Source organism: Eretmochelys imbricata, chromosome 2 (assembly GCF_965152235.1).
Source record: "Eretmochelys imbricata isolate rEreImb1 chromosome 2, rEreImb1.hap1, whole genome shotgun sequence".
Lineage (NCBI taxonomy): Eukaryota > Metazoa > Chordata > Testudines > Cheloniidae > Eretmochelys > Eretmochelys imbricata.
The window spans coordinates 190554063-190581101 of record NC_135573.1 but is presented as its reverse complement, the minus strand read 5'-3'; the positions used below and the strand labels follow the sequence as shown (position 1 = coordinate 190581101).

Sequence of the window (27039 nt, the reverse complement as noted above, 5' to 3'; positions counted from 1 at the left end):
ACAAAGCTACTTGGCAGAGTTCAGGTTAATATATCTGTAGCAAATGCAGTAATCAAATGCTAAGAATCAGTCTAAAAATATCACTTTAGTGCTATAACTCTGAGGCTAATTTTAACTTACTCATGTACAAAATATCTAAATGGAATTCCCCAAACAAAGATGAAGACCTACCAGGTCTTTCAGGTACAGTACACTTTCTAGAGCTCTGTCCACTCCAAATTTAAATGAAACACATTTTTAAGAACAAGACCGCTGCGTGGAGCAAAATCAGAATCCCAGGGTATGTCAGTTCAGGATAAAAACTACCTTAGAAAGCATTTAAAATAGGAGTATCTAAGTGATGTTACATGCTAACATTAAAAAAATTTCACCTCTGCATTAAGTCTAGCTACCTATATATATTAGCATTTAGCCACAAACTGGAGAACAGCTTTATTTGCAAGTAACTCAAATAGGCAACATTACCTGTGTTCAAATCAACTAATATACAAATTTCCAGTGATTGATGGTGGAAAGATTAAATTAAAATAGGTTTCAGAGTAGCAGCTGTGTTAGTCTGTATTCGCAAGAAGAAAAGGAGTACTTGTGGCACCTTAGAAACGAACACATTTATTTGAGCATAAGCTTTCGTGAGCTACAGAGCTCACTTCATTGGATGCTTATGCTCAAATAAATTGGTTAGTCTCTAAGGTGCCACAAGTACTCCTTTTCTTTTTTTAAATTAAAGTAGTTAGTCCATAACCAAGAGCTTCACAACATCTGAATTTCTTGATCAGTACTACTTCAGTATCAAGTGCTGACAAGTATGTTTGACACTGGCCATAATATCCTTAATGGATTTTAATTAATTTCAGGTTAAATTGTTAAAAGATACTCTGGAGGCTTGGAAGAAGGAGGTAGAAAAGAAGCCACCTACAATGTCAACAGATGATGCTTATGAAGTTCTTAACCTTCCAAAAGGACAAGGACAGTAAGTTGCCATAAAACTTCCTAAAATAAAACTGAAGTAACTGCTACATTGTTTTATATCATAAGTTACTCCAGATAAATTGAAACTTTGATCTCAGTTTATGGTACCCAAAGCTGGAGATATCTGAAAACCAGCTATCAGATGGCATTGTGTTTCAGGCATTTAATTGATGCTAATGATGATGGCTACCTTTATTCAGCATGGAATAAATGCTGAAAAAATCCAAAACTGTTTGACTTGATATTCGGGTAATCTCTATATATAAAAAGTGGTACTTGCATTAATTTGGGGAAAAAATGTCTGTTTCAGTCTTGAGCTCACGCCAAACTGCTGTACTGGATCCAAACCTTGGGTCCCACATACTCTCTGCTTTCTGGGGCTGGGCAGAATTTAACTTTCTCTCTGAGCGTGTAGGCATACACTCCAGGTACAGCCTCCAGGTCTGACATTCCTGTTGCCAGTGGGGACCCTGCAGTCCAATTGCATAGACTCTGAAGTTAGGGCCAGTTCCTGCAAGCCTCACAGTAGCTGTTTGCACACTGAGTTCTGTCAAAGCTGTGACCTGCTTGTTTACTGTTCCCTCTTTTGGGACTACATGACTATAAGCAAGTAATATACAATCTGCAAAGGGATTTCTAAAGGCACATCCTTTACGCATAGAGAAATCGTAAGATGTACAGATCCATGCAAAAATAAGTATCCGCAAGCAAAATCCTTCCTTTCGTATCCTCACTGCTCTGAGAGCTCTTTGGGCTTTGGTCAGTCCTTCCAGCGTCCTGAGACCCTCCTCTCTTCTCCTGCCCATTCTTGCTTTCTTGTGACCCTCCTAATCAGCCTCAGAGACTGTCAGTGATGCCTTGCAAGGTTACCAGCTCACCTGGAAGGACTGGCTTCTGTGGGTGGTAGCTAGCTCATAGTTCATAAGTGCTTGTATTTGAATAGGAGACCCACCAGGGTAATTAGCCTTGATTTGTTTTATTCGGCCTCTGTCAATGCCATTTGGAAATTTTCAGTCCAGGGTGGAGACAGACTACAGGGAAGGTACAGTAGTCTTTCAATGAAATGGTGCTCACAACTAAGTGGAGTTGGTAGTCTGATGTAGATAGCCTTGTTGCCAGGCTGTAACTATTTTGTCACCCCAAATTCAGCCATTGGAGAACACTTCTAAAGTGAATAGTGCTTTAATAACTGTTCTTTGTAATCTTATTCATAGCAATCACAACTAATTGAGAGTCACAGGACTTCTGTGTCTTTGGGAGGAGCTCTCATGAAGCCACGAAGCTCCTCTGTTCTTGACTCCACCCTTCCCCTCCCCCCCCCCCCCCCCGAGCTGTACACATGGGCAGAGCTCTGCAAGAGTCTTGGAGCTGAGGACGCAGACCTGCCATTGCTATTGCACCATGCCTTCATGTCTGGCTCTATACCCATAGTAGCAGAGAGGGAGTCCTAGGGCAGTGAGAGTTGGGGAGGGGGAGGTCATGGAAGTTCTGTGGCTGGGGTCCTAGGACAGCAGGAAAGAAGGATAATTTAAAATAAAATTATTTTAGCTATTTGAACAATTGTGAGATTTTAAACTAAATTGTAATTATTTGATAGTTATGTGGTTGATTAAAATTATTCAGTGACCTAATTTTTTTAAATGCTTTGAATGTGAGAAATTATTTAAGGATTATAAACATAATTACTGAACTCGGTTATAGAAGGTTCTGCTTGGGTTAGGGTGGCTGTAAAAACATTCTCACATGGAACAATCTTTGCAGCTTACAAAGAAAGGTGGTGAAAAAAATTGGAAACTTGGTACAAAGGGAGAGTGTTTGATATTTCTTGGGTGCTCACTGTTCATTTTCCAGCTCTCTCTATAGCCTTTGCATGGAAGGAAAGTATGGGGGGAAGACAGGAAATTAGGTGGGGAGAGTTCAGACAGTAACAGGAAATGGATGGTAGTTTCCACCTCGAGGGGTAAGGGCAAGTCTCCTTCTGAACAGCCAGGGAGAGATGTGCATTAAAGATTGACTTTTCAACTTGAAATTATCAACCACTTTGTAGAGGAGTTTAAAAGTCAAAAGAGAAACTAAAATGTGCTGTCTTTTTTTTTTAAAAAAATCTAAAGATTTTTGGGGGGTCTGACTCATGATTTTTGATTTCTTGAGGTTGGTAGTTTTGAATATGTAAATTTGTTCTTAATCAATTCTTATGCCAAAAGTGAATATTATCTTATTGACATTCTCTATCTGCATCTGACAGGCATGATGAGAGCAAGGTCAGAAAAGCCTACTTCAGGTTGGCACAAAAATATCACCCTGATAAGAACCCAGAAGGGAGGGTATGTACTGTACTATGATATGACTTTAGTTTACACTGAGACTTTTTTTAAATTGTGGTTTAATAGGTTTGTCTGATTTTAATGAATATTTACATTGGTAGTGTTTTCAGAGCAAGTAATTTTCTTCCAGAATACACTTGCACAAATTCTAGAGGTCCATAGCATTTTAACTGGAATATGACACTTATCAAAAACATTTTCTTCAGGGGGACTCTGAAATAACAGTTCATCTCATTCCATCATGCCAGGAAATGGCATGCACTGCATGTCATCTTGTGGGGTTTTGAGGGATGAGGAGTTTAAATACAAAATAAAGATAATATGTAACTTCCTTTACAATAACTACTAAACCATCTGTCTGAAAAAGATTTGCTCTTACAGCCCACTTTTCCACTCACTTGATTCTGCAGTGAAGCCATAATGCTAAATTTATAATATCACAATTTCTTCACTGATAAGACTCGGTGCAGGATTACCCCTTCACTGAAAGACTTAAAGAGAAAAACTGATCTGTGAACCAGCAAAATATTACTATAGCAGAATACGCAGTTACTATATTTCAGAGTTTTCTCCAATGTGACACTCCCTTGGAATTTCATTTGCAATGGTATAATATAGCTAATGTCATTGTTTACCAGTTCAGAAACAAAATAGGGAAAACAGGTTGAAGCTGCAACTGAGTTTTGAGACTTAGTAAATACTCAGGTTTTGTTGGGTAACAGCTTGACGTTGTCCATATTGTTATCTGCAGGATATGTTTGAAAAAGTAAACAAAGCATATGAGTTCTTATGCACAAAATCTGCCAAAGTGGTGGATGGCCCAGATCCAGAGAATATCATCTTGATTCTGAAAGCTCAAAGCATCCTCTTCAACAGACACAAAGAAGGTGGGCATACTGACTCAGAAATATCGCTTCCACTGTATTTCTCGGAGCAGCTTTTTGAAGCTGCTTTGAGTTGTTAATGTATTAATTTTGAAGTTTTTCATGAAATAGTGAAAATACAAAAAAATTCATGAAATGTGGAAGCTTCATATTTAACATAGTATAAGTTAAATAGAAGACTTTTTCTCAAGTTTCATCTTCCTCTCTACACTATCATTAGGGGCCTACCAATATCACAGCCGTGAAAAACATGACATGGACCGTGAAATAAGCCTTTTCCCTTGAAATCTGATGTCCCCTTGTTTCTAGGTGTGCCCCAGCAAAGGGGACTCCTAGTTCTGGCTGGGCTGGGGAGGGACAGGACTTGTCCATCCTCTGTACAGCTGCTCAGGTGGAGGCAGGAGACCAGACCCATCTCCGGGTGCCTCCCCCTGCAGCAGGGTGCTTTTGGACTGTGCATCAGTCCCAGAGGTTCCTGTAACTGGAGAAGGCATGTGGACATAGATCCAATCTTCCCTTCTTCCTAAGAGCGCCCCAGAAAAGGGGACTTCTAGCTGCTAGTCCAGGCAGGGCTGGGGCAGGACAGGACTTACCCAAGAGCAGCCCTGCAGGGAAAGAGCACCTCTCCCAGCTGCAGATAGCTCCACACCCCCTCTTCCCCACTCTGTCCAGCTCTGAAGGCAGCACAGAAGTGAGGGTGGCAATCCCATGACCCCCCTACAACAGGTTTGCGACCCCCACCCACAGTGAAATTTACCAATTTTCAAATCCTGTGGCTGTGAAATTGACCATAATGGACCATGAATTTGGTAGGGCCCTGACCATAATGGACCATGAATTTGGTAGGGCCCTAACTATCATGCTTTCTTGTTGATACCCTGCCTCTAGTAAAAATCTGATAACAGGAAATATAGTAACTTCTGTGTCATATCGTGTCAGTGGTGGACCAAAACTCACTTTTCACTGTGGTGGAAACTAGTCAAATAATAATTGGGCAGTATTGTAATTGTGACTGAAAAGTCATTTTATTCAATTAACATTTTCAGGTGCTTTGAAATAGGAGATGGCAACAAGGCTGAAGGTGAACATTTAGCAAGACAATTTATTACATGTTTGCCTGGTTTTGGAAATCACTAATGAAGAAAAGAGACTTTTTATCAGTTAAATGTCTGACTCTTGCACTCAAAGGTCTCTTAACCTTCAGTCTTGCCAGAGAATGAGTTCTCCAAGAAAACTTTTTAGCGCTTACGAAATGTCACTTAAATAGTTTTAAACATAAAAGTAGTGCATGCTGCACATGTGCAGTGTGACTCTCTCATTCTTAAATGTACTTAAGAGTCTGTGTCCTGATCTACTCTTTGCCATACTCAAGTAGTCCAAAGGGAGTTGAAAACTGACTGCATCATTGTAGTCAGGGTTCCCCCTGCTGTTGCATAGTCCCCAGGAGAGGTAGACTCTGCATGTACCAGCTCCAACACCACCCTCTTCCTCTGCAGTCCCTACCAGAGAGGAGGGATGGCTGAAGTGGTCTAATAATTCCTGACTAACAATCCTTGGAACCCTTCGCATTACCATGTATGTTAACTTAAAACACAAACATCTTAGTCATATGAAATACTTGCGTGCAATATGGCACGTAGCGTAGGGTACTACAGCTGTATCTCTTGACTTGTGTGGAAAAGGTCACCCATAATATTCAATTAGATGCATTAAACCAAATACTACTTTAACATATAGATTGCCTTCTTCTATAGCAAATTAAACGTTTTTGTTTAGAATTGCACTTAAGCCCATCTGAAACCCATTTAGAAGGTTTGATGCCTTATGTGAGAAGGTGATAGACTCAAGTTTCAGCTGTCATTCTGTAACATTGAATATAAAGAACTTCAGCAACCTTCCCAATTTAGTATTCCCTTACAAAAACTGACTTGATAACATTAATAGTTTAAGTTTTTTTCACTTAATTTCTTGAAGTAGGCTAGACACATACTGTGAAAGATGGCAGACTGGTTTGTGCATTACTAGAAAATCTCAAGGGCTACAGAAATAATCCTATTTGTCAGATGAGCCAACATTGTGTTCACACATAGCTTGGCTCTGAAGGAGGAGAAAACATTTTGTGAACGAGTAATTTAGTAATCTGAAGCAGATCATGATAAAATCCTTACACATTTAGACACTGCTAGTTAATGGCTATCAGATTTGCTACATTTCAGTTTGTTTATCCTTCAGATTTGAAGCCTTACAAATATGCAGGCTATCCCATGCTGATTAAGACCATTACACTAGAAACTTCAGATGATCTTCTGTTTTCCAAGGAATCTCCTTTGTTGCCTGCTGCTGCAGAGCTGGCTTTCCACACAGTCAATTGTTCAGCACTTAATGCAGAAGAACTGCGGAGGGAGAATGGAATAGAGGTAAACCCAAAGAAACTCATAAGCACATCTGTTTTCACAGCTTGTTTGTTGATGGTTACTGCTTCTTGGATAATCAACTGAGGAATGGGGGGAAGAACAAAATTGATGGTGTAGGGTTATCCGCACATTTGCCCACTTCCTTCCTGCAAGAAACATTCTCATGGTTTCTTCTGAAATGGGAGGGCTGGGGGACAGGAGGGATCTCCTTCTGGAGTAGATTAATTCATCCCTCCACAAGGTGGCTTTGAATTGATTTACATAACATTCATATTCCAGAACAAGTTCTAGTGGCCGTTACATGGAACGGCACTGTCTGTATCGGGCTTCCGTGTTGTGCTTGTTTGGTGCAAAAAAACCCCATAAAAAATAAATAGTGACTTGCTTTAAAGGGTGGGAGCCAATCATTTGAGTGTGGTTTGGTTATTCCAAATGAACACTCCTCAGTAGCACAACTGGGAGAAGAGGATGCCACTATATTAAAAATCTTCTAAAAACTTCCTTAAACTATAATGGCAGTGTGAAAAGGCTAGATATTTCCAAGGAGATAATTTTTACATGATGGATAATTCATATGAAGTAGCAGTAAATCTCCCTTTATGGTTGTAAAATGAAGCCCGAACAGCGAAAGCAAAATTTGTTTCAGTGCATAGGACAGCTGTTAAACCGTAACAGGAGGTAATAGATTTATAGACCCTGAGCAGGCTTTATTGAACCAAACCTTGTAAAGCTACACTTTGACAGAAAGATACTTTCTTTAGGTTTATGATGAATTCTAACCCTTGCAGCTTTTTACTCCCTAAAGGTATTGCAAGAAGCATTTAATCGTTGTGTGGCAGTCTTGACTCACTCCAGTAAACCAGATGACATGTCTGTACAGGTAAGCAATACAGAAATTGTAAAACGGTACTTAACAGTATGTCAGGTCATACCTTTTGTACCATTTTCTTATGAGGCTTTGTGCAGCTAATAAAAAGTGTTTTAGAAATTTGCGTGTCCTTCTCCTGTTCAGGGGATATGCAGTACACTACATTAACTCTGTGGCTTAAGAAAGTGTTTCTGTTTGTAGGTATGTGGGCATATAAGCAAGTGTTACAGTGTGGCAGCTCAGTTTGAGGAGTGCAGAGAAAAGATCACTGAGATGCCTAATATCATCAAGGATCTCTGTAGAGTGCTATATTATGGCAAGGTAAGATCTCCTGGCTTACTACCTAAGCTGTTGTAGTTTTCTTGTTTTATATTTAAGGGTTGTAAATACAGTACTAGAAAATGATCCTCTATATGAGACTAGTTCTTAAAATAAGTTTTTTATAAAAACTGTGTGAATTTCCCAATAGTACAGATACTTGCAGTCTGTATGACACAAATATGAGGCTTGGTCCACACACAAACTTACACTGATTTAACTAAAGGTGTAACATTTTTTTAACAGGTTTAATTAAATGGTACTAATTCCCTGTGTAGGCTCTTATATACATTTAGCTTGCACCTATAAGTTTTATATCTAGCTTATATTGCTTTTTTACCTTTAAATTCTGTCTGTAAATTACAAGATGCAAGCTATCCCCTGGTTTAAACAGCTCAGATCATCCACAGCGGGTTTTGCATTAGTTTAATCAAGTTGGTTTAAAAACCAGTGCAACTTCTGTGGAGACAAATCCATAAATTCTGACTCAAAGTATTTCCACTTAAATTTAAATCCTAGTTTTAGGGAAGTACAAGAACAATCTACCAATTACAGTAGATGAAAATGCTACCTGTCAGAATATTTCTCAGATTGGTGACAAAGGCCACCACCCTGGCTTACCTTCCACATTGGGCCAGATTCTGTTCTGTTTCACAACTCTAAAAACCAGTAACTCCAGGGGGTTTAATGGTATTACTCTGAACTTTAAAGTTTTTAAAAAGCAGAATTTCACCACTATCTACTCATTGAATTAGCTAGGCAGAATAACTGTCTTTATTTTTACTCTATCTATTTTTATTTCTAGAAGTAGGAAAAAAATCTCAAATTTAAATTCCTTTGGCTGGTGATTTAAAATAGCATTGCTGCACTAGGAAGACAGTGGCACAGCAGATATAAGGAACAAAATCTAAAGATCGGCTTAAAACATAAAAAGAGAATGCAATGGTAAACCTTCAAAAACTGGCTAAGGAAATTTAAAGCTGGTGTAATTTCTTGAGGTTACTTCTACCTTATTTTGAATATTGAAAAGAAACATAATCAGCTGAGAATGTAGTAAAAGTATTTTGAGGGACATCTGTTTGAAAGTTCTTCCAAAACGCAGTAGAACTTAAATTTTACTTTCCATTAAGCAGTTCTTTGCAATACTTAGTGCAGTCTATCAATTAAGAACTTCATGTGAAGTGCTTGAGATAGTCAACTATTAGACTGCTCCTACAGAACATCACTGTAGAAGTAAATGTATATAACTATTGAGTAATCCATTCAAAGACATGGCTCTTCAAAATTTGATTTCTATAAACAAAGTATAGAATAAGTTCTTCAAAATGTAATACTGATCAACAAATATGTCCATGCTGAGCGGTGTGGAAGAATTGCAGACTGGAGTCTGTTAAAGCAATTTGTATCAGTAGTAGTCCATCTTGATTGCACCATGTGAGGGAAAGCAGGATATTAAATCCCAAAAGTCTGACTCCGCTATGTTTTTGCTTCTGAATACAGTGAAACCTTTAACTGAGTTTTGGTTAACCAGGGTTTTGATAATCATTTGAAGGTCACATGTGAAGCTGAGAGGTAACCAGAATACCCATTCTGCTGAAAACTTTTTCACAATGTTTTTGTTCTGAACTGGAACAAAAAGTCAAAAATGAAAAATGCAAAAATTTTCCACAGAACAGTTGCCCGACTGGCTCCTTGCCTCCCTAGCACCCACACAGACAGCTCACCAGCTGGTAGGGAGCAGAGGCTCTCTTTGACGTCAGTCGCTCCAGCTGCTGGCCAGCTGCACAGGAGACTGGGGTCTGGAGAGGCACTGCTCCCCAGCAGCTGGGCAGGAAGCTGCAGAGGATCTTGGGAGCTGGCTGGCCTAACCAAGCAGACAGACAGTCCAACTGCCTGGCTTCCATTAAATCAGGATTTTCTGACAGAAAACTGTTCTGTTGGAAAAATTTTGAACCAGCTCTAGTCATGTGTCCCCTGAAGCTTTATGTAGATGCTTATGCTGAAGTCGTGAGCACCATAAGCCTTTTTTTCTCCCCCCACAGACTTCAGATTTCATCAGTTTTGTGCAGATCCTTAGTATCTCGCTCATTATATTTAGGTACAAGATTCAAAATCTTAAACACGAAATTTCTCTAAAACCAAAACATTGTTCCTGTTGACGAATTTGCTGGTGTGCTATTTAACTTTTTCCTTTTAGGTTAAAATTTTCCTCAGTCACCAAAAATACTGAATGTCAATTCTCCTTCATTCCTCAGAACATTCCGCGAGTGGCTTCCTTGGGAGTGGAATGTGTCAGTTCATTTGCTGTTGATTACTGGCTACAAACACATTTGTTTCAAGCTGGAATTTTGTGGTATTTACTCGGTTACCTCTTTAACTATGATTATACGCTAGAAGAGAGTGGCATTCAGAAGAGTGAAGATTCTAATCAGCAGGTAATATTTCTGAGCAACTTACACTTGACTCTATTTCAGACTTTAAGATGGATGTTGGTTACCATCCATCTTAAAGATTTGAACTCTGTTAGGCTTGAAAAATACATTTCCCCAAATTACATGGCTTTGAGTTTAAAAATTCCTTGCATCTAATCTGGAACCATAGATGCTAAAATGCTTTAACTGTAACCATATGATAAATGTATGGTGTCATACAGGGCAGAGTTAATATGGTTTGGGTGCACTAAATGTGCACTTCCAGATCCTTATGGTTATGCTTACAATATTCTAACGTGTTAACTCTGAATTTTCTAGCTTACAGTACTTTGGTTTTGGGATAATTAGGGCATCCCTGTAACGTATATTACAATAAATTATTGATGAGTACAGTTAATGTTAAATTCATGTTAATGTAATTTTTTTATGGGAGTAGATAAAATGATAGGCCATAAACATTATTATCCAAATATAGTACAGATTTTCCTAGTAGAAGAATAAGCAGGAAAGTACTAGCTGCAGATATTCCAGAACTGAAGAAGTAGCTGGTTGGTTGTCAGAAACACTAATTTTATCTAAAAAACTCTTAGATTTATATTAGCACCCTAACAGGTTCCTCCTTAGCAGAAATGTATAACTTCAACTGGTTGTAAAACCCGTGGGTCGGAATCAGTTATTCAAAACTGCTGCATATCTCTCTTGGATCAGCTCAATGAGGAGCCTTGCCAGGATGCAAAAAATACCATCTTTTAGTGCACTGTTGAATCATTATACAAACGTTTAAATATCTCAGAAATATGTCTTTGTTCTAGAAATTGCCATTCTTTGGTCAAATATCCCATTAAATTATGAACTAAGAAATTTTCATGTCTGTTTAAAGCCTCAAATTCATCTAGTTTTCTTCATGGGCTTTACACAGGTAGATGCAGACAAAGTATATTGGTGTTACATGTCAAAAACTGTTGGTGTTCTGCAACACCTAGTGCTGTGCCCAGATGTATGCATATTTCTGTGTGTCAAGGTTGGTGCATAAACAAGAAGTAAACTAAAGGGAACTGAATTTGCTTATGATCATGCAAGGCATAAAAAAGCATTGGACAACTATTTTCAAGAGGTGGTTTTTAAAAAGGTAGTTGATATTTCTCTTCAGCTTGCTTCAGGTTTCTGTTCAAGATTAATAATAGGATTGACCTTTTTAAAATTTATGTATTTTTCATTTACAGGAAGTAGCCAATGGTCTCGCCAAACTCAGTCTTCTTGCTTTGAGTCGTCTTGGAGGGTATTTGTCTGAAGAACGAGTTACACCTGAAAATCCAGCAATAAGGAAAAGCTTGGCTGGAATGCTGACACCATATGTGGCAAGGAAACTTGCTGTGGCTGCTCCTACTGAGGTACAAGAATGTCTAAGGCAACCAAAGTATTGACATTATGTAAAACAACCTACAAGAAACGATTGTTTATTAAAAACTTACTTGTTAGCCACAGTAACAAATAAACCAGAGCAGCCTGAATACTGAGAAATGAAGTGCAATTTGATAACCATTTCCCAGTTAAATGACTAAAATAACTAGTGATCTTTAGAACAGAACTCTTGATTTTTGTGAATGTTTTTAGAACAGTACCTAGGTAACGGTGACTATCTAGTCAATTTTTTTAATCTTAATAAAAATTTAAGTCTTGAATTGACCAACGATGCAGGTGAACACCCTTACCCCAAAATGTATGACAGGTACAGCGCTTTGCAACACAAAGATGGGAACAGAAAGTGAATTCGGGGGTTGCAGGTACCAAGGTTTGGGGTAGACAGCATGGTGTTGGGAAACAAAAGTCAATGCAAGGATAGAATTAAAAGACTATAGTGTTTAAAAGAAGGGAGCAACAACATACAGAAGGATAAGAGCAGCAGAGAAGTTGGAGGTGAGTAAATTATGGGGTGGGTGGGAGCATGGGAGTGAACAGGAGATGAGTTTGTAGTTAGAGGTAAGTGACAGCAAACAATGTTCTATTTAAAAAAAAAAAAAAAAAATTAGTGACCAATATGAGTGTGAAGTAATACTACTTTTGTGGAGCATTCCATCTGGCTCTTCTCCCTTTCTCTCTCCCCCCCCCCCCCCCCCAAAAAAAAATTCATATCTGGAAAATTTTGGCCTTAAGCCTACTCCTGAAAGCCAAGATCTAGCCAGTGGGCCACATAATCTGAACCAGATCTTCACAAAGGCCATAGTTGTTTTTTTTCTCCCCCCGTATGATCTCTTCTCTTGGAACAGTGTTAAAACTCCGAATGTGCTTTTTGTATAGAATTGTTAAACCCACTTATTTACCTAAACTCTTGATTCTGTCTCCTAGATTCTGAAGATGCTCAACAGCAACACAGAGAGCCCCTATTTGATCTGGAACAATGGGACAAGAGCTGAACTTCTTGAATTCCTGGAATCTGAACAAGAAAGCATGATAAAAAGAGTGAGACACTCCTAAACATTTTTATGATGGAGCCTTTTTCTAGGTTGCCTTAAATGATCTGGTATCCTCACATTATAGGAAGCTTTTTTTAAAGCTCAGGAAAAATGGGCTCATGCAGTTTTAATTATCCAACCACCGAGAGAAACCTTACACTGGCCAACTTCTCAGATATTTTTGTTCTCGCTGCTTTATTCTACAAACTTAAAACATATTTCTACGAAGTCTTGTGCTGTTGCTTTTGCCTTGTCTGTGTTTTGGTTTGGAAATAATGGAGTCACAGCAGTTAACTCTTTTCCATACCTCTATTTAAAAAAAAAAAAATTCTGTATATGGTGGGTCATTTTGTAAATATATTTAACAAAGCATTTTTTTTTTCTTGAAGGGTGATTGTGACAAAAGCTATGGATCTGAATTTGTCTTCAGTGACCATGCAAAAGAACTTATTGTGGGAGAGATTTTTGTTAGAGTTTACAATGAAGTCCCTACTTTTCAGCTAGAGGTGAGATTGTTAATTTTGCTGTTTGTGAAGAAACCTAAAGCTGGTCTTTCAAATGGTACTTATTTTGTGAATTTAAACCAAACTGCCATTTCAGATAGCATTCTGAAGGGCATCAAGAGTTAACACTCCCAGGAAGTTTTATACAAAAGCTTCAGCAGTCTTATTAGAAATATGCATCTAAAGCTGGGGCATCTGCAGCTCCTGTTAACTTCTCAGGGTATCTCAACATCACAGTGTAGACTATGATCTTAGGCATTTCCATTTGCTTAGGATATATCTTCTTGTTTTATCTCCCAGTTAAACAGGAGAGACAAGAATCCAAATTGAAATTCTCACTGGCAAAGAAAAGCATGGATTTGGTCAGAATTTGTGTCACAGGCATTTTGACACAATTTTAAATGGCTAAATACTTCCCTAGAATGGCTTGAGTATTCCACACTCTTCTATCTTAAGCTATTAGTTTTATGCTTTCTCAACAAAGATGGAGATGCTTGGTCACATCTTCAAACTCTTAACGGATTTTATCTGTAGTTAAACTGTAGTACTGTCATGTCAGAAGAGGGGAAAATGGGCATTACAATAAAAGACGGATGTGAATATACAATAATTGTCCATTGAGGGTCAGAACCTTCTGGTAAATAGGAAAGGAATCCTAGCTAGAGCATGATTGGTGAAAGGGGAGGTTCTGGTATGGAAAAGCTGAGAATCACCGCTTTACTGAATTTGGAAATGGCTTTGAGATTGCTGTACAATGCAGTTCCATACTTCTAGTGCAGAATGCTTTGTATATGTTTTTGAAATACATATAAAGATTCTTATATACACTTACTGATCTCTTCGTTATTTCAAGTTTCCAAAAGCATTTGCTGCAAGCCTTTTGGATTACATTGGCTCACAGGCACAGTACCTTCACACGTTAATGGCTATCACACAGACTGGGAAAGTAGAGTCTGATCAACATGGAGACCGGTTACGGAGGGTTGAAATGGCATTGGAGGCGCTGAGAAATGTTATAAAACACAACCCAGGTAAACTTAAACATGTTGAATTGATCAATAAGCAGCACTTTGCAAATGACCTCATTATAGATTTATTTTAGATACATGAATCTAGCACTAAACCTGTGCATGTTGCCAAGCTGTAGAGGTTCATGCTGCTGGCTAGCCACTTGTCTTAAAAGGAGTATTTCTGGAATACTTTTTAAAGACCTTTAAATAGTTTAACAGCAACATTGGTAGAATGCTTTGCTTTTCTTTGCTTGGAAAATGGTGAATTTCACTGAGAAGGTGTTTTGTTGTTCCCTTTTCTTGCTGTTGGTACATCAGTCTCACAGAAATCTTCTTCACCGCTTCTCCAAGGAGAGCAGTTTTTTTGCCAACTGAGTAAAGTCTCTTCATGCAAAGTGTTTTTTTTTTTTTTTTTTTTTTAGTCACCTATGGTAAAAGGGGGTGTGAGAACACTTTGTGCCTAGCATAGTGAAATATCAGGATCATTTTGCAGAGCTATTGTACAGCGTTCAAAGGCTTGTTGAAAACCAAGCCACTTAAAAAACAAAACAACAAAAAACCTGTCCTAGCATAGCTCTGTTTAAAGGATGGAACCTCAGGGATGGTAGAAAATATTTTAGTATTTTGAGGGAAGATGCTTTTCAAACACACTGGATTGCTAAATTTTTAATTTAGTTTTATGGAAACTATTACTAGAGGAAAACTTACTAGAAATTCTTAATTCATGTCTTTGAAAGTGTAATAATACTACAACACTGAAATGTTCTTGGCGTGGTGGGGGTGCAGCCTAGACCTATTCAGAAGTAGAGAAAAATGACTGCTTTTATTAACGAAGTTCTGTCCGCGGAATAGGCTATTTTGAAGGGGCCAAAGAGGGCATGGGGGAGTTTTGGTGAACTACTAGATATTATGTTCTGTGTAATCAAGCTGAACTTTCATTTAAAGGTTATGTGGTGGGGTTTTTTAAATCTTTCCAGAACAACCTGGGTTCTAATCCAGTTCTCTGGCAACTGCAGACTAAAACTGAAGATAAAAATTTGTGTCTAAAGTGAAACTGTTTCCCTGTGTTCCTTCAAAGGGGGGTTACTGTCAATGCTAACTTTTTTGGAAGCTTTTTTGCTAAAGGAATTTAAAAATACTTATTTAAAAGTATCTATTTAAAAACAAGGGGATTTTTTCAGCTACTCTGATGCTGACTTTAAGGGCCTTTTCTTTAAGGAAGAGTGGGGCGGTCCCAAAACTGAAGAGCTGTCAAATGCACAAAATAAACAGGAAAAATCCAGGAAACTACTACTTTCAGTTACTTGTAATGTATGAGATTACTGTAACTGTGGAAGCAGAAATGTGACTATAATCTTGGTAATGTCCCTACAAGTAGTGAAAGCTCACTTTGGCAAAGATTAGACCTAAGTCTAAAGTTTAATTCTTACAACACTGAAGGTCGGCATGTTAGCAGTTCTGCAGTTGACAGGCAGCAGGTTCTTGCAGAGAAGACAGTGGGGTAGGATTGGCATGAAAGTGTTTGTTTGAAATAGAGACTGAACATTAGTGTTAAATGTATATTAACTCTATAGAAGTGGATTAACTTTGTAACAGCAAAAGAGAGAAAGTAGCTAAATGTCTGTCTGGAAAACCATTTGAACTAGATAGTTGAACTGTAGACCCTAAATGTATTTGATTTTAACTGAATTATCGTGTTTGACAGGTGCTCGCCAGTTCCTGCAACCTTGAAACTATACACCCTATTTTTTTTTATCTACTCAGTACTTGGTTTTCCAATAGTGCCATTAATGACTAATGGGGGAAAACCTATACTGATCCCCCTTCTTTGATATAGCTATTTTTCATGTTGGCTTGGTGCTTTCACAGTTGGACTTGTAGGCAGCTTTTCAAATATTTTATGCATAGTTAGTTGTATTGCAGTAGCTGCGAGTCCTAGTTATGGAACAGGACCCCATTTTACAAACACAAAGATGGCCTGTGCTCCAGAGAGTTTAGTCTTTTTAAAGTAATTCATACTGTGTGTAACATTGATTGGGCAGCTCTTCATTAAGTGTTCTTTCCAATGGTAAAATAACTTATTCCTCCTTTATAGGTTCTGAGTGTGAATGCATAGGTCACTTTAAGCTGATATTCTCCCTTCTGCGTGTCCATGGAGCTGGTCACGTGCAGCAGTTGGCTTTAGAGGTAAAAACATTGCTTAAGCAATATTTTTGTGTATCCAGCCCACAGTACCTAATCACATGTATGCTGAATGTAGCTTGTTGCATAGATGAGCCAGGTACACCTGGCTAGGTTAAGAAATTGCAGTTTTTATTTGTTAAAATCTGTCAAATATCCGTCATAACTTGCTCCTATTTAAAATCTAGACCTCATTCCAAGCTTACCGTTTTAGACAGTAATTCCTGAACATTGCGTGCACATTTTAATACTGACTGTTTTAGGATATACTAGAAAAAATTATCAGTTTCTAACATTTGTTTAGCCAACAACTCGACCAAATAGCTCTTGAATCTGTTTTCTCAGTGGTTTTAGCACTCTTATATTTATATTATATTAATATTTAATAAAAAAAAATTAGGCTAGCTTAACAGTAGCCAAAAACTTTAACATATGTATTTTTAGGAATTAACACCTTCATTGTACATGTCCTGTAAAATTTCAACATTGGGTTTTGAATCTAGGTTTATTGCACCCACTGGAGGCTGTACTGTGCTACAGTAATGCTTAGGAGTCCTGACTGAGACTGGGGGATTGGGGTATCCCATTGGGTGCTAGGTGTTGTGCATACACATAGTAGGATAGTCCCTACCTTGAAGAGTGAGCTAAATACTCTTGACAAAGTACGGGAAGGGAAACTGGTACAGAAGCAAAGTTCTTTGCCCAAGGTCATACAGCAGGTCAGTTGCAGAGCTATAATTCGTGAGTCCTAATCCAGTGCCCCATTGACTGGACCATGCTGCTTCAAGAGAATTTACCTGATACAATATTGCATTTCTTCGCCAAAAGTGGCTTAAATGTATAATTTGCCAAGAAACTTACTTTTTTTCTAATGATTTATGCTTTTCATGTTTTACAGGTGGTGAACATAGTGACTTGTAACCAGGAATGTGTTAACAATATTGCCGAGGCAATGGTTCTTTCCAATTTGCTGGCCCTCCTGCATTCCCTGCCTTCAAGTATGTACTATGCAGTTGCTTGTAGAAAGTTTTGTATAAAAGCCAAACTTGACAAACTTGTGAAAAGTTAGTGATTTGGAATGCAACTAGCTGAACTTGTAATCTGATCCTGAGAGTATCCTTAGGGTATGTCTACACTATGGAATAAGGTCGAATTTATAGAAGTCGTTTTTTTAGAAATCGGTTTTATGTATTCGAGTGTGTGTGTTCCCACAGAAAATGCTCTAAGTGCATTAACTCGGCAGAGTGCTTCTACAGTACCGAGGCTAGAGTCGACTTCCGGAGCGTTGCACTGTGGATAGCTATCCCACAGTTCCCTCAGTCTCCGTTGCCCATTGGAATTCTGGGTTGAGATCCCAATGCCTGATGGGGTTAAAACATTGTCGCGGGTGGTTCTGGGTACATATCGTCAGGCCCCCCGTTCCCTCCCTCCGTGAAAGCAAGGGCAGACAATCGTTTCGCGCCTTTTTTCCTGAGTTACCTGTTCAGATGCCATACCACGGCAAGCATGGAGCCTGCTCAAGTAGCTGTCACCGTATGTCTCCTGGGTGCTGGCAGACACGGTATGGCATTGCTACACAGTAGCAGCAACCCATTGCCTTCTGGCAGCAGACGGTACAATACGACTAGTAGCCGTCATTGTCATGTCCGAGGTGCTCCTGGCCACGTCGGCTGGGAGCGCCTGGGCAGACATGGGCACAGGGACTAAATTTGGAGTGACTTGACCAGATCATTCTTTTTAGTCCTGCAGTCAGTCCTATTATGGTGAGCAGGCAGGCAATACGGATTGCTAGCAGTCGTATTGTACCATCTTCTGCCGAGCAGCCATGAGATGTGGCTGGCATGCAGTCCTTCTGCACCGTCTGCTGCTAGCCAAAGATGTAAAAGATAGATGGAGTGGATCAAAACAAGAAATAGACCAGATTTGTTTTGTACTCATTTGCTTCCCCCCCTCCCCTGTCTATGGGACTCATTCCTCTAGGTCACACTGCAGTCACTCACAGAGAAGGTGCAGCAAGGTAAATCTAGCCATGTATCAATCAGAGGCCAGGCTAACCTCCTTGTTCCAATAAGAACAATAACTTAGGTGCACCATTTCTTATTGGAACGCTCCGTGAAGTCCTGCCTGAAATACTTCTTGACGTAAAGCCACCCCCTTTGTTGATTTTAGCTCCCTGAAGCCAACCCTGTAAGCCGTGTCCTCAGTCGCCCCTCCCTGCGTCAGAGCAACAGCAAACAATCGTGCATCTGAGTTGAGAGTGCTGTCCAGAGCAGTCACAATGGAGCACTCTGATGGGGCTAAAACATTGTTGCTGGTGGTTCTGGGTACATATTGTCAGGCCCCCGTTCCCTCCGTCCCTCCCTCCCTCCCTCCGTGAAAGCAAGGGCAGACAATCGTTTCGCGCCTTTTTTCCTGAGTTACCTGTGCAGACGCCATACCACGGCAAGCATGGAGCCCGCTCAGGTAACCGTCACTGTATGTCTCCTGGGTGCTGGCAGACACGGTATGGCATTAGCAGCAACCCATGGCCTTCTGGCAGCAGACGGTACAATACGACTAGTAGCCGTCCTCGTCATGTCCGAGGTGCTCCTGGCCACGTCGGCTGGGAGCGCCTGGGCAGACATGGGCGCAAGGACTAAATTTGGAGTGACTTGACCAGGTCATTCTCTTTAGTCCTGCAGTCAGTCCTATTGAACTGTCTTATGGTGAGTGGGCAGGCGATACGGATTGCTAGCAGTCCTATTGCATCATCTTCTGCCGGGCAGGCAAGAGATGAGGATGGCTAGCAGTCCTACTGCACCATCTTCTGCTGAGCAGCCATGAGATGTGGATGGCATGCAGTCCTTCTGCACCGTCTGCTGCTAGCCAAAGATGTAAAAGATAGATGGAGTGGATCAAAACAAGAAATAGACCAGATTTGTTTTGTACTCATTTGTCTCCTCCCCCGTCTAGGGGACTCATTCCTCTAGGTCACACTGCAGTCACTCACAGAGAAGGTGCAGCAAGGTAAATCTAGCCATGTATCAATCAGAGGTCTGGCTAACCTCCTCGTTCCAATAAGAACAATAACTTAGGTGCACCATTCCTTATTGGAACCCTCCGTGAAGTCCTGCCTGAAATACTCCTTGATGTAAAGCCACCCCCTTGGTTGATTTTTAGCTCCCTGAAGCCAACCCTGTAAGCCGTGTCCTCAGTCGCCCCTCCCTGCGTCAGAGCAACGGCAAACAATCGTTCCGCGCCTTTTTTCTGTGCGGACGCCATACCAAGGCAAGCATGGAGGCGACTAAGCTCACTTTGGCAATTAGGAGCACATTAAATACCACACGCATTATCCAGCAGTATATGCAGCACCAGAACCTGGCAAAGTGATACCGGGCAAGGAGGCGACGTCAGCGCGGTCACGTGAGTGATCAGGACATGGACACAGATTTCTCTGAAAGCATGGGCCCTGCCAATGCATGCATCATGGTGCTAATGGGGCAGGTTCATGCTGTGGAACGCCGATTCTGGGCTCGGGAAACAAGCGTAGTGTTGCAGGTCTGGGACGATTCCCAGTGGCTGCGAAACTTTCGCATGCGTAAGGGCACTTTCATGGAACTTTGTGACTTGCTTTCCCCTGCCCTGAAGCGCATGAATACCAAGATGAGAGCAGCCCTCACAGTTGAGAAGCGAGTGGCGATAGCCCTGTGGAAGCTTGCAGCGCCAGACAGCTACCGGTCAGTTGGGAATCAATTTGGAGTGGGCAAATCTACTGTGGGGGCTGGTGTGATGCAAGTAGCCCACGCAATCAAAGATCTGCTGATATCAAGGGTAGTGACCCTGGAAAATGTGCAGGTCATAGTGGATGGCTTTGCTGCAATGGGATTCCCTAACTGTGGTGGGGCCATAGACGGAACCCATATCCCTATCTTGGCACCTGAGCACCAAGCCGGCAAGTACATAAATGGCAAAGGGTACTTTTCAATAGTGCTGCAAGCTCTGGTGGATCACAAGGGACGTTTCACCAACATCAACGTGGGATGGCCGGGAAAGGTACGTGACGCTCGTATCTTCAGGAACTCTGGTCTGTTTTCAAAAGCTGCAGGAAGGGACTTTATTCCCAGACCAGAAAATAACTGTTGTGGATGTTGAAATGCCTATATGTATCCTTGGGGACCCAGCCTACCCCTTAATGCCATGGCTCATGAAGCCGTACACAGGCAGCCTGGACAGTAGTCAGGAGCTGTTCAACTACAGGCTGAGCAAGTGCAGAATGGTGGTAGAATGTGCATTTGGACGTTTAAAGGCGCGCTGGCGCAGTTTACTGACTCGCTTAGACCTCAGCGAAACCAATATTCCCACTGTTATTACTGCTTGCTGTGTGCTCCACAATATCTGTGAGAGTAAGGGGGAGACATTTATGGTGGGGTGGGAGGTTGAGGCAAATCGCCTGGCTGCTGGTTACGCGCAGCCAGACACCAGGGCGGTTAGAAGAGCACAGGAGGGCCCGGTACGCATCAGAGAAGCTTTGAAAACCAGTTTCATGACTGGCCAGGCTACGGTGTGAAAGTTCTGTTTGTTTCTCTTTGATGAAACCCCCCGCCCCTTGGTTCACTCTACTTCCCTGTAAGCTAACCACCCTCCCCTCCTCCCTTCGATCACCGCTGTCAGAGGCAATAAAGTCATTGTTGCTTCACATTCATGCATTCTTTATTCATTCATCACACAAATAGGGGGATGACTACCAAGGTAGCCCAGGAGGGGTGGTGGAGGAGGGAAGGAAAATGCCACACAGCACTTTAAGCACAGCACTTTAAAAGTTTACAACTTTAAAATTTATTGAATGCCAGCCTTCCTTTTTTGGGCAATCCTCTGTGGCGGAGTGGCTGGTTGGCCGGTGGCCCCCCCACCGCGTTCTTGGGCGTCTGGGTGTGGAGGCTATGGAACTTGGGGAGGAGGGTGGTTGGTTACACAGGGGCTGTAGTGGCAGTCTGTGCTCCAGCTGCCTTTGCTGCAGCTCAACCATACACTGGAGCATACTGGTTTGGTCCTCCAGCAGCCTCAGCATTGAATCCTGCCTCCTCTCATCACGCTGCCACCACATTTGAGCTTCAGCCCTCTCTTCAGCCCTCCACTTACTCTCTTCAGCCCGCCATCTCTCCTCCCGGTCATTTTGTGCTTTCCTGCACTCTGACATTATTTGCCTCCACGCATTCGTCTGTGCTCTGTCAGTGTGGGAGGACAGCATGAGCTCGGAGAACATTTCATCTTGATTGTTTTTTTTTTTTTTTCTTTCTAATCTTCACTAGCCTCTGGGAAGGAGAAGATCCTGTGATCATTGAAACACATGCAGCTGGTGGAGGAAAAAAAAAGGGACAGCGATATTTAAAAAGACACATTTTATAAAACAGTGGCTACACTCTTTCAGGGTAAACCTTGCTGTTAACATTACATACATAGCACATGTGCTTTCGTTCCAAGGTCGCATTTTGCCTTCCCCCACCGCGTGGCTACCCCCTCGACCTTCCCCCCTCCCTGTGGCTAACAGCGGGGAACATTTCTGTTTAGCCACAGGCAAACAGCCCAGCAGGAACGGGCTCCTCTGAGTGTCCCCTGAAGAAAAGCACTCTATTTCAACCAGGTGACCATGAATTATATCTCACTCTCCTGAGGATAACACAGAGATAAAGAACGGATGTTGTTTGAACGCCAGCAAACATACACTGCAATGCTTTGTTGTACAATGATTCCCGAGTATGTGTTACTGGCCTGGAGTGGTAAAGTGTCCTACCATGAAGGACGCAATAAGGCTGCCCTCCCCAGAAACCTTTTGCAAAGGCTTTGGGAGTATATCCAGGAGAGCCGCGAATGCCAGGGCAAAGTAATCCTTTTACATGCTTGCTTTTAAACCATGTATAGTATTTTAAAAGGTACACTCACCGGAGGACCCTTCTCCGCCTGCTGGGTCCAGGAGGCAGCCCTGGGTGGGTTCGGGGGATACTGGCTCCAGGTCCAGGGTAAGAAACAGTTCCTGGCTGTCGGGAAAACCGGTTTCTCCGCTTGCTTGCTGTGAGCTATCTACAACCTCATCATCATCTTCTTCATCCCCAAAACCTGCTTCCATATTGCCTCCATCTCCATTGAAGGAGTCAAACAACACGGCTGGGGTAGTGGTGGCTGAACCCCCTAAAATGGCATGCAGCTCATCATAGAAGCGGCATGTTTGGGACTCTGACTTGGAGCGGCCGTTCGCCTCTCTGGTTTTCTGGTAGGCTTGCCTCAGCACCTTCAGTTTCACGCGGCACTGCTTCGGGTCCCTGTTATGGCCTCCGTCCTTCATGCCCTGGGAGATTTTGACAAAGGTTTTGGCATTTCGAAAACTGGAACGGAGTTCTGATAGCACGGATTCCTCTCCCCATACAGCGATCAGATCCCGTACCTCCCGTTCGGTCCATGCTGGAGCTCTTCTGCAATTCTGGGACTCTATCATGGTCACCTCTGCTGATGAGCTCTGCATGGTCACCTGCAGCTTGCTACGCTGGCCAAACAGGAAATGAGACTCAAAAGTTCGCGGTTCTTTTCCTGTCTACCTGGCCAGTGCATCTGAGTTGAGAGTGCTGTCCAGAGTGGTCAAAATGGAGCAGTCTGGGATAGCTCCCGGAGGCCAATACCGTCAAATTGTGTCCACAGTACCCCAAATTCGAGCCGGCAAGGCCGATTTAAGCGCTAATCCACTTGTCAGGGGTGGAGTAAGGAAATTGATTTTAAGAGCCCTTTAAGTTGAAATAAAGGGCTTCATTGTGTGGACGGGTGCAGGTTTACATCGATTTAATGCTGCCAAATTCGACCTAAAGTCCTAGTGTAGACAAGGGCTTAATGTTATAATATGCATGACCTGAATACCAGTTTTATACATCTAACTTTTGGTTCAGCTCAAGTACACCTCTTAATCACTTAGATTTCAAGCCTTGCATTTTGGGAAACATACAATTAACACTTCTTTGACATTCACTTTATAAACTGAATACTTCTGTCTACAATTCTTAATATCTATACATTGTGCAATATCTCAGTTTTTGTAGTTTCAACTGGTTGGTCTTCACCTGAATGACACCTTTGCTTTGAACTTTATAAAGGAAATTTTAGGTAGATGGAACATAATTGCCTAACTGGTATTTAGTCAGGACTCTAGGCCTGCAATCTCTGACTTGTACTTACTTTTAAATCCTTTCTTTCAAATTCGCATTAGGTAAGCATTATTTTTTACTTATTAGGATGCTTTCCAGGAACCAGTTCTTTGAGGGGAAAATCTCCTTGGTTGGCTTAACACCAGAACTGAAGTGTTCTGTTCTTCATGGCACTCAGTCCAGTAAATAGTATATGGAAGAACTAATCATAACAGCAGGCATAATTTCTCTAATATTTCTGTTTAATCTTGACAGGTCGGCAGCTTGTTCTTGAAACTCTCTATGCCTTGACATCTAGTACAAAAATAATTAAAGAGGCCATGGCAAAAGGTACAGTATTCTCTGAATGGCTGATAAAGTAGATGTGTACAAAATGAAGATCAAAACTGTTGCAGACATGGTGGTGTGAGATTTTGCTCTGCTACTTAGAGCAGTGCATAACTAGTGGCTGATGTGATCTGGAAAAACCTAAACCTTTTCCCCCCTGTTTTTCCAAACAGGTGCTTTAATCTACTTGTTAGATATGTTCTGCAATTCAACACATCCACAGGTCCGAACCCAGACAGCAGAGCTTTTTGCCAAAATGACTGCAGATAAGCTAGTGGGTCCAAAGGTGAGCAAGAGTGAATTTAAAAAGTTGCTAGGTTATTTTTCACACAAAGGACTTGGTGTCCCTGAAATTAAAGAAGAGGTACCGAACAACTCAAAATTCAGTCAACTTTGGGGAGTTAAATGTAGTTTACTACACCTGCCTGTAAGTCCCCCCCTAACAGCTTTTGTGGGCTTACAGGGTTTTCTTAATGTTTTTCTCCTCTGTTGCTTGTCAAAGACTCAAACATGAGAAACTGATGGTACAACAACAGGGAAACTGGCTAGAAAAACTGAATGTTTCTCTAATCTTTCAGTTATAGTAACATTTAGGTATTTGTTTGAAAACGTTTTACCTTTTGTAATATGATTAGATTGCAATGTTCCATGGAGCTTGCATAAGAACAGATATGTTTCATGTGATCACAAGAGTACTTGGCAAGATATAAATCACATTGGTAGATCTAGAGGGGTATGGATTTAGGAAATACTGTTTTCCAGCATGTAAAATCACTGATAAGGACAAAAGGCATCTCTTCAGGAAGGAGACTAAAGGGTAGTTTGATTTTTCAGGATCTTCAAACTTGCATATCAAAAATGTGAGCTATTTTTTCCATGTTTATGTAAAGAGAAAATGTCATTTGTATTTATTTAACTGAAATGAATTGTCATTTTTTTACTTTCTAATTGTGAGATTTCAGTATAAAAATCTCAAAAGCACCCGTAACCAGCATAACAAAGATGTGATCTCCAATTTATCATTTGTAACTGACTTTTAGTCATGAGATGCCGTGAAATTAATGGTTGGGTTCTTATACCAGATAGCTTATTAAATGAACTAGACATAAAATTGAGTTTGAATGATGCTTTCTCTTATTAGACAGAAGTATTTTGGCATAGTCATGTACAAATACATGAATTTTAAAAAAAACACATTACATAGGAAGACCTTTTATGATGCCATTGAGTTTAACTGGTATGGTGTTTGATATTATAAAATGGTTGATTGCTTTTCTTTTGCAGGTTAGAATTACCCTAATGAAGTTTCTGCCTGGAGTCTTTATGGATGCCATGAGAGATAACCCTGAAGCTGCTGTTCATATTTTTGAAGGAACACATGAAAATCCTGAGTTAATTTGGAATGACCTCTCCAGGGATAGAGTATCAGCAACAGTTCGAGAAATGATGCTAGAGTATGTAGACTTACTATGTAAATAGCTACTGTATGTGCTAAGTGACACTTGTGTATCTGTTTGATTCCTTAGGTTCATTGTCACTAATTAACACAAATATCCATCTGTGACAAAAATTGAGTTCTGATTGATTTAAAAAGTAGAGAAGGATTAAGGCAATGCCTTCCGTTAGAGCACAACTGTGAATAAGAACCAAGCAATGCAGTGCATGTAACTGCCACCTGATGGCCACCCGCTGCCTACGGAGATCTAGAGAAAAGGATGGCACTTAGTTCTGTGTGCTCTCTCAGCCCAACAGGTCACATTGTTTCAAGCCTGAGAAGGGAGAATTGAAAGTGAGGGGAAAGAAGGTGGAGTTTTGGAATGTGACCTTTGCTTAACCATTACATGTGTCAGGGAGTGGGGGAGCCAAAAAGGAGAGTGAAGGTTTGGATTTTGAGTGGGAGCCAAAGTTTTGTTGTATCTAGGAACAATAGTCTTTTAATTCGCCTAATTTCTTTCTTTCTTTCTTTTTTAAAACAGGCACTTTAAACTTCAGAGGGACAACCCTGACACTAACTGGAAGGTAAAAGCAAAAATGTTCATATTTTGGGGCCCCAAGAGAAACAGTAGGGAAATTGGTAATAAGGGCTCACGCTTTGTTTTCACATGCATTCCTTTTCTCTGCAGTGTCGTAGAAAATACCAGTGACACGCTTCTAGCAAAAACCACCTGCTCTCTCTCATTACTGTAGTCTAGAGTTGACATCTAAAAAACAAGTTACACTGTAGAATTACTGAATCTATCCTCCAAATAACTCCACAAAGTCGGTCTCTTGCTAGAAGTGTTTAAACACGAGCAGGCTACAAATGTACATAAGAAACTTAACAGTGAAGTTCAAAACTAAATTGTGATCAGAGAGCCTTAATTGGTCCCCAGTATGCTGACTTTCTGAACAATCAAATCTGTTGCGTGATCGTAGCAAATTACTCTGTTTTCCAGTTGTTAGTAATCCATTAAGGTTTTCATCACATAAAAATGTGTGTCTTGGCCAACTGAATTGGTTGTATAGTAAATGCCACCTCACTAGTCTGAACTGTTAAATGTATAGTAAAGTATTTGTAAATCTGTCCTAAAAATGATGAGTCCAGTGGTACCTTGAAGACAGATTTATTTGGGTATAAGTTTTCATGGGGAAAAAACCCCACTTCTTTAGATGCATGGAGTGAAAATTGCAGATACAGGCATAAATATACTGGCACATGAAGAGAAGGGAGTTATACTGGTTTTCCACTTGTAAGGTAACTTCCTTCTCTTCAGGTGCCAGTATATTTATGCCTGTATCTGCAATTTTCACTCCATGCATCTAAAGAAGTGGGGTTTTTTACCAATGAAAGCTTATGCCCAAATAAATCTGTTATTCTTTAAGGTGCCACCAGACTCCTCGTTGTTTTTATGGATACAGACTAACACGGCTACCCCTCTGATACTAAAAATAATAGGACATTAGAGTCTCTTCCACTGCCACTGCAATTCTAGTAATTCCCCTCACAAAATGTAGTTCTGACAAGACAATTGAGTAGTGTTCGGAAATAGCTTAACATAAACAACACACCTTGACCTGTGGAGTATGTGCTGCATGGCTTCACACTTTAAACTGTCAAACACACAAGAAAGGAAAAAATGCAATTGTTGGTTCCAATAAAAATCTGAACTGGAACTTTTCTACCAGTTCTGGTGTAAAGCTTTCAATATTT

The 27039-nt window shown here is 40.8% G+C and overlaps 2 protein-coding genes across 4 annotated transcripts in view; one reads left to right on the top strand and one right to left on the bottom strand.

Moving 5' to 3' along the window:
- DNAJC13 (DnaJ heat shock protein family (Hsp40) member C13) overlaps positions 1-27039 on the top strand; it is a 106511-nt gene that overhangs the window by 69764 nt on the left and 9708 nt on the right. For all 3 annotated transcript variants that reach the window (XM_077811179.1, XM_077811180.1, XM_077811181.1), the window contains 17 exons: positions 855-970; positions 3215-3293; positions 4045-4180; positions 6410-6594; positions 7397-7471; positions 7661-7780; positions 10033-10212; positions 11433-11600; positions 12556-12669; positions 13052-13168; positions 14019-14196; positions 16271-16362; positions 17255-17354; positions 23778-23852; positions 24023-24135; positions 25134-25303; positions 25826-25868. In XM_077811179.1, the coding sequence (XP_077667305.1) occupies positions 855-970; positions 3215-3293; positions 4045-4180; positions 6410-6594; positions 7397-7471; positions 7661-7780; positions 10033-10212; positions 11433-11600; positions 12556-12669; positions 13052-13168; positions 14019-14196; positions 16271-16362; positions 17255-17354; positions 23778-23852; positions 24023-24135; positions 25134-25303; positions 25826-25868 (2061 nt within the window). The remainder of the gene's footprint in view (positions 1-854; positions 971-3214; positions 3294-4044; positions 4181-6409; positions 6595-7396; positions 7472-7660; positions 7781-10032; positions 10213-11432; positions 11601-12555; positions 12670-13051; positions 13169-14018; positions 14197-16270; positions 16363-17254; positions 17355-23777; positions 23853-24022; positions 24136-25133; positions 25304-25825; positions 25869-27039) is intronic.
- LOC144261522 (myb/SANT-like DNA-binding domain-containing protein 7) lies at positions 20848-23757 on the bottom strand. Its single transcript, XM_077811182.1, has 2 exons — positions 22276-23757; positions 20848-21688 (listed from the first exon to the last, which is right to left on the bottom strand). Exons 1-2 carry the CDS (start codon positions 22850-22852, stop codon positions 21600-21602), a joined length of 666 nt encoding a protein of 221 aa, XP_077667308.1. The 5' UTR covers positions 22853-23757; the 3' UTR covers positions 20848-21599.

Bases quoted from the DNA above. Each gene is read 5' to 3' on its own strand.
- LOC144261522 (XM_077811182.1), bottom strand. From the start codon at position 22,852: ATGCAGAGCTCATCAGCAGAGGTGACCATGATAGAGTCCCAGAATTGC. The intron at 21,689-22,275 runs GTGAGTGTACCT...TTCCTCCACCAG, and splicing joins AGGCGGAGAAGGGTCCTCCG to CTGCATGTGTTTCAATGATC.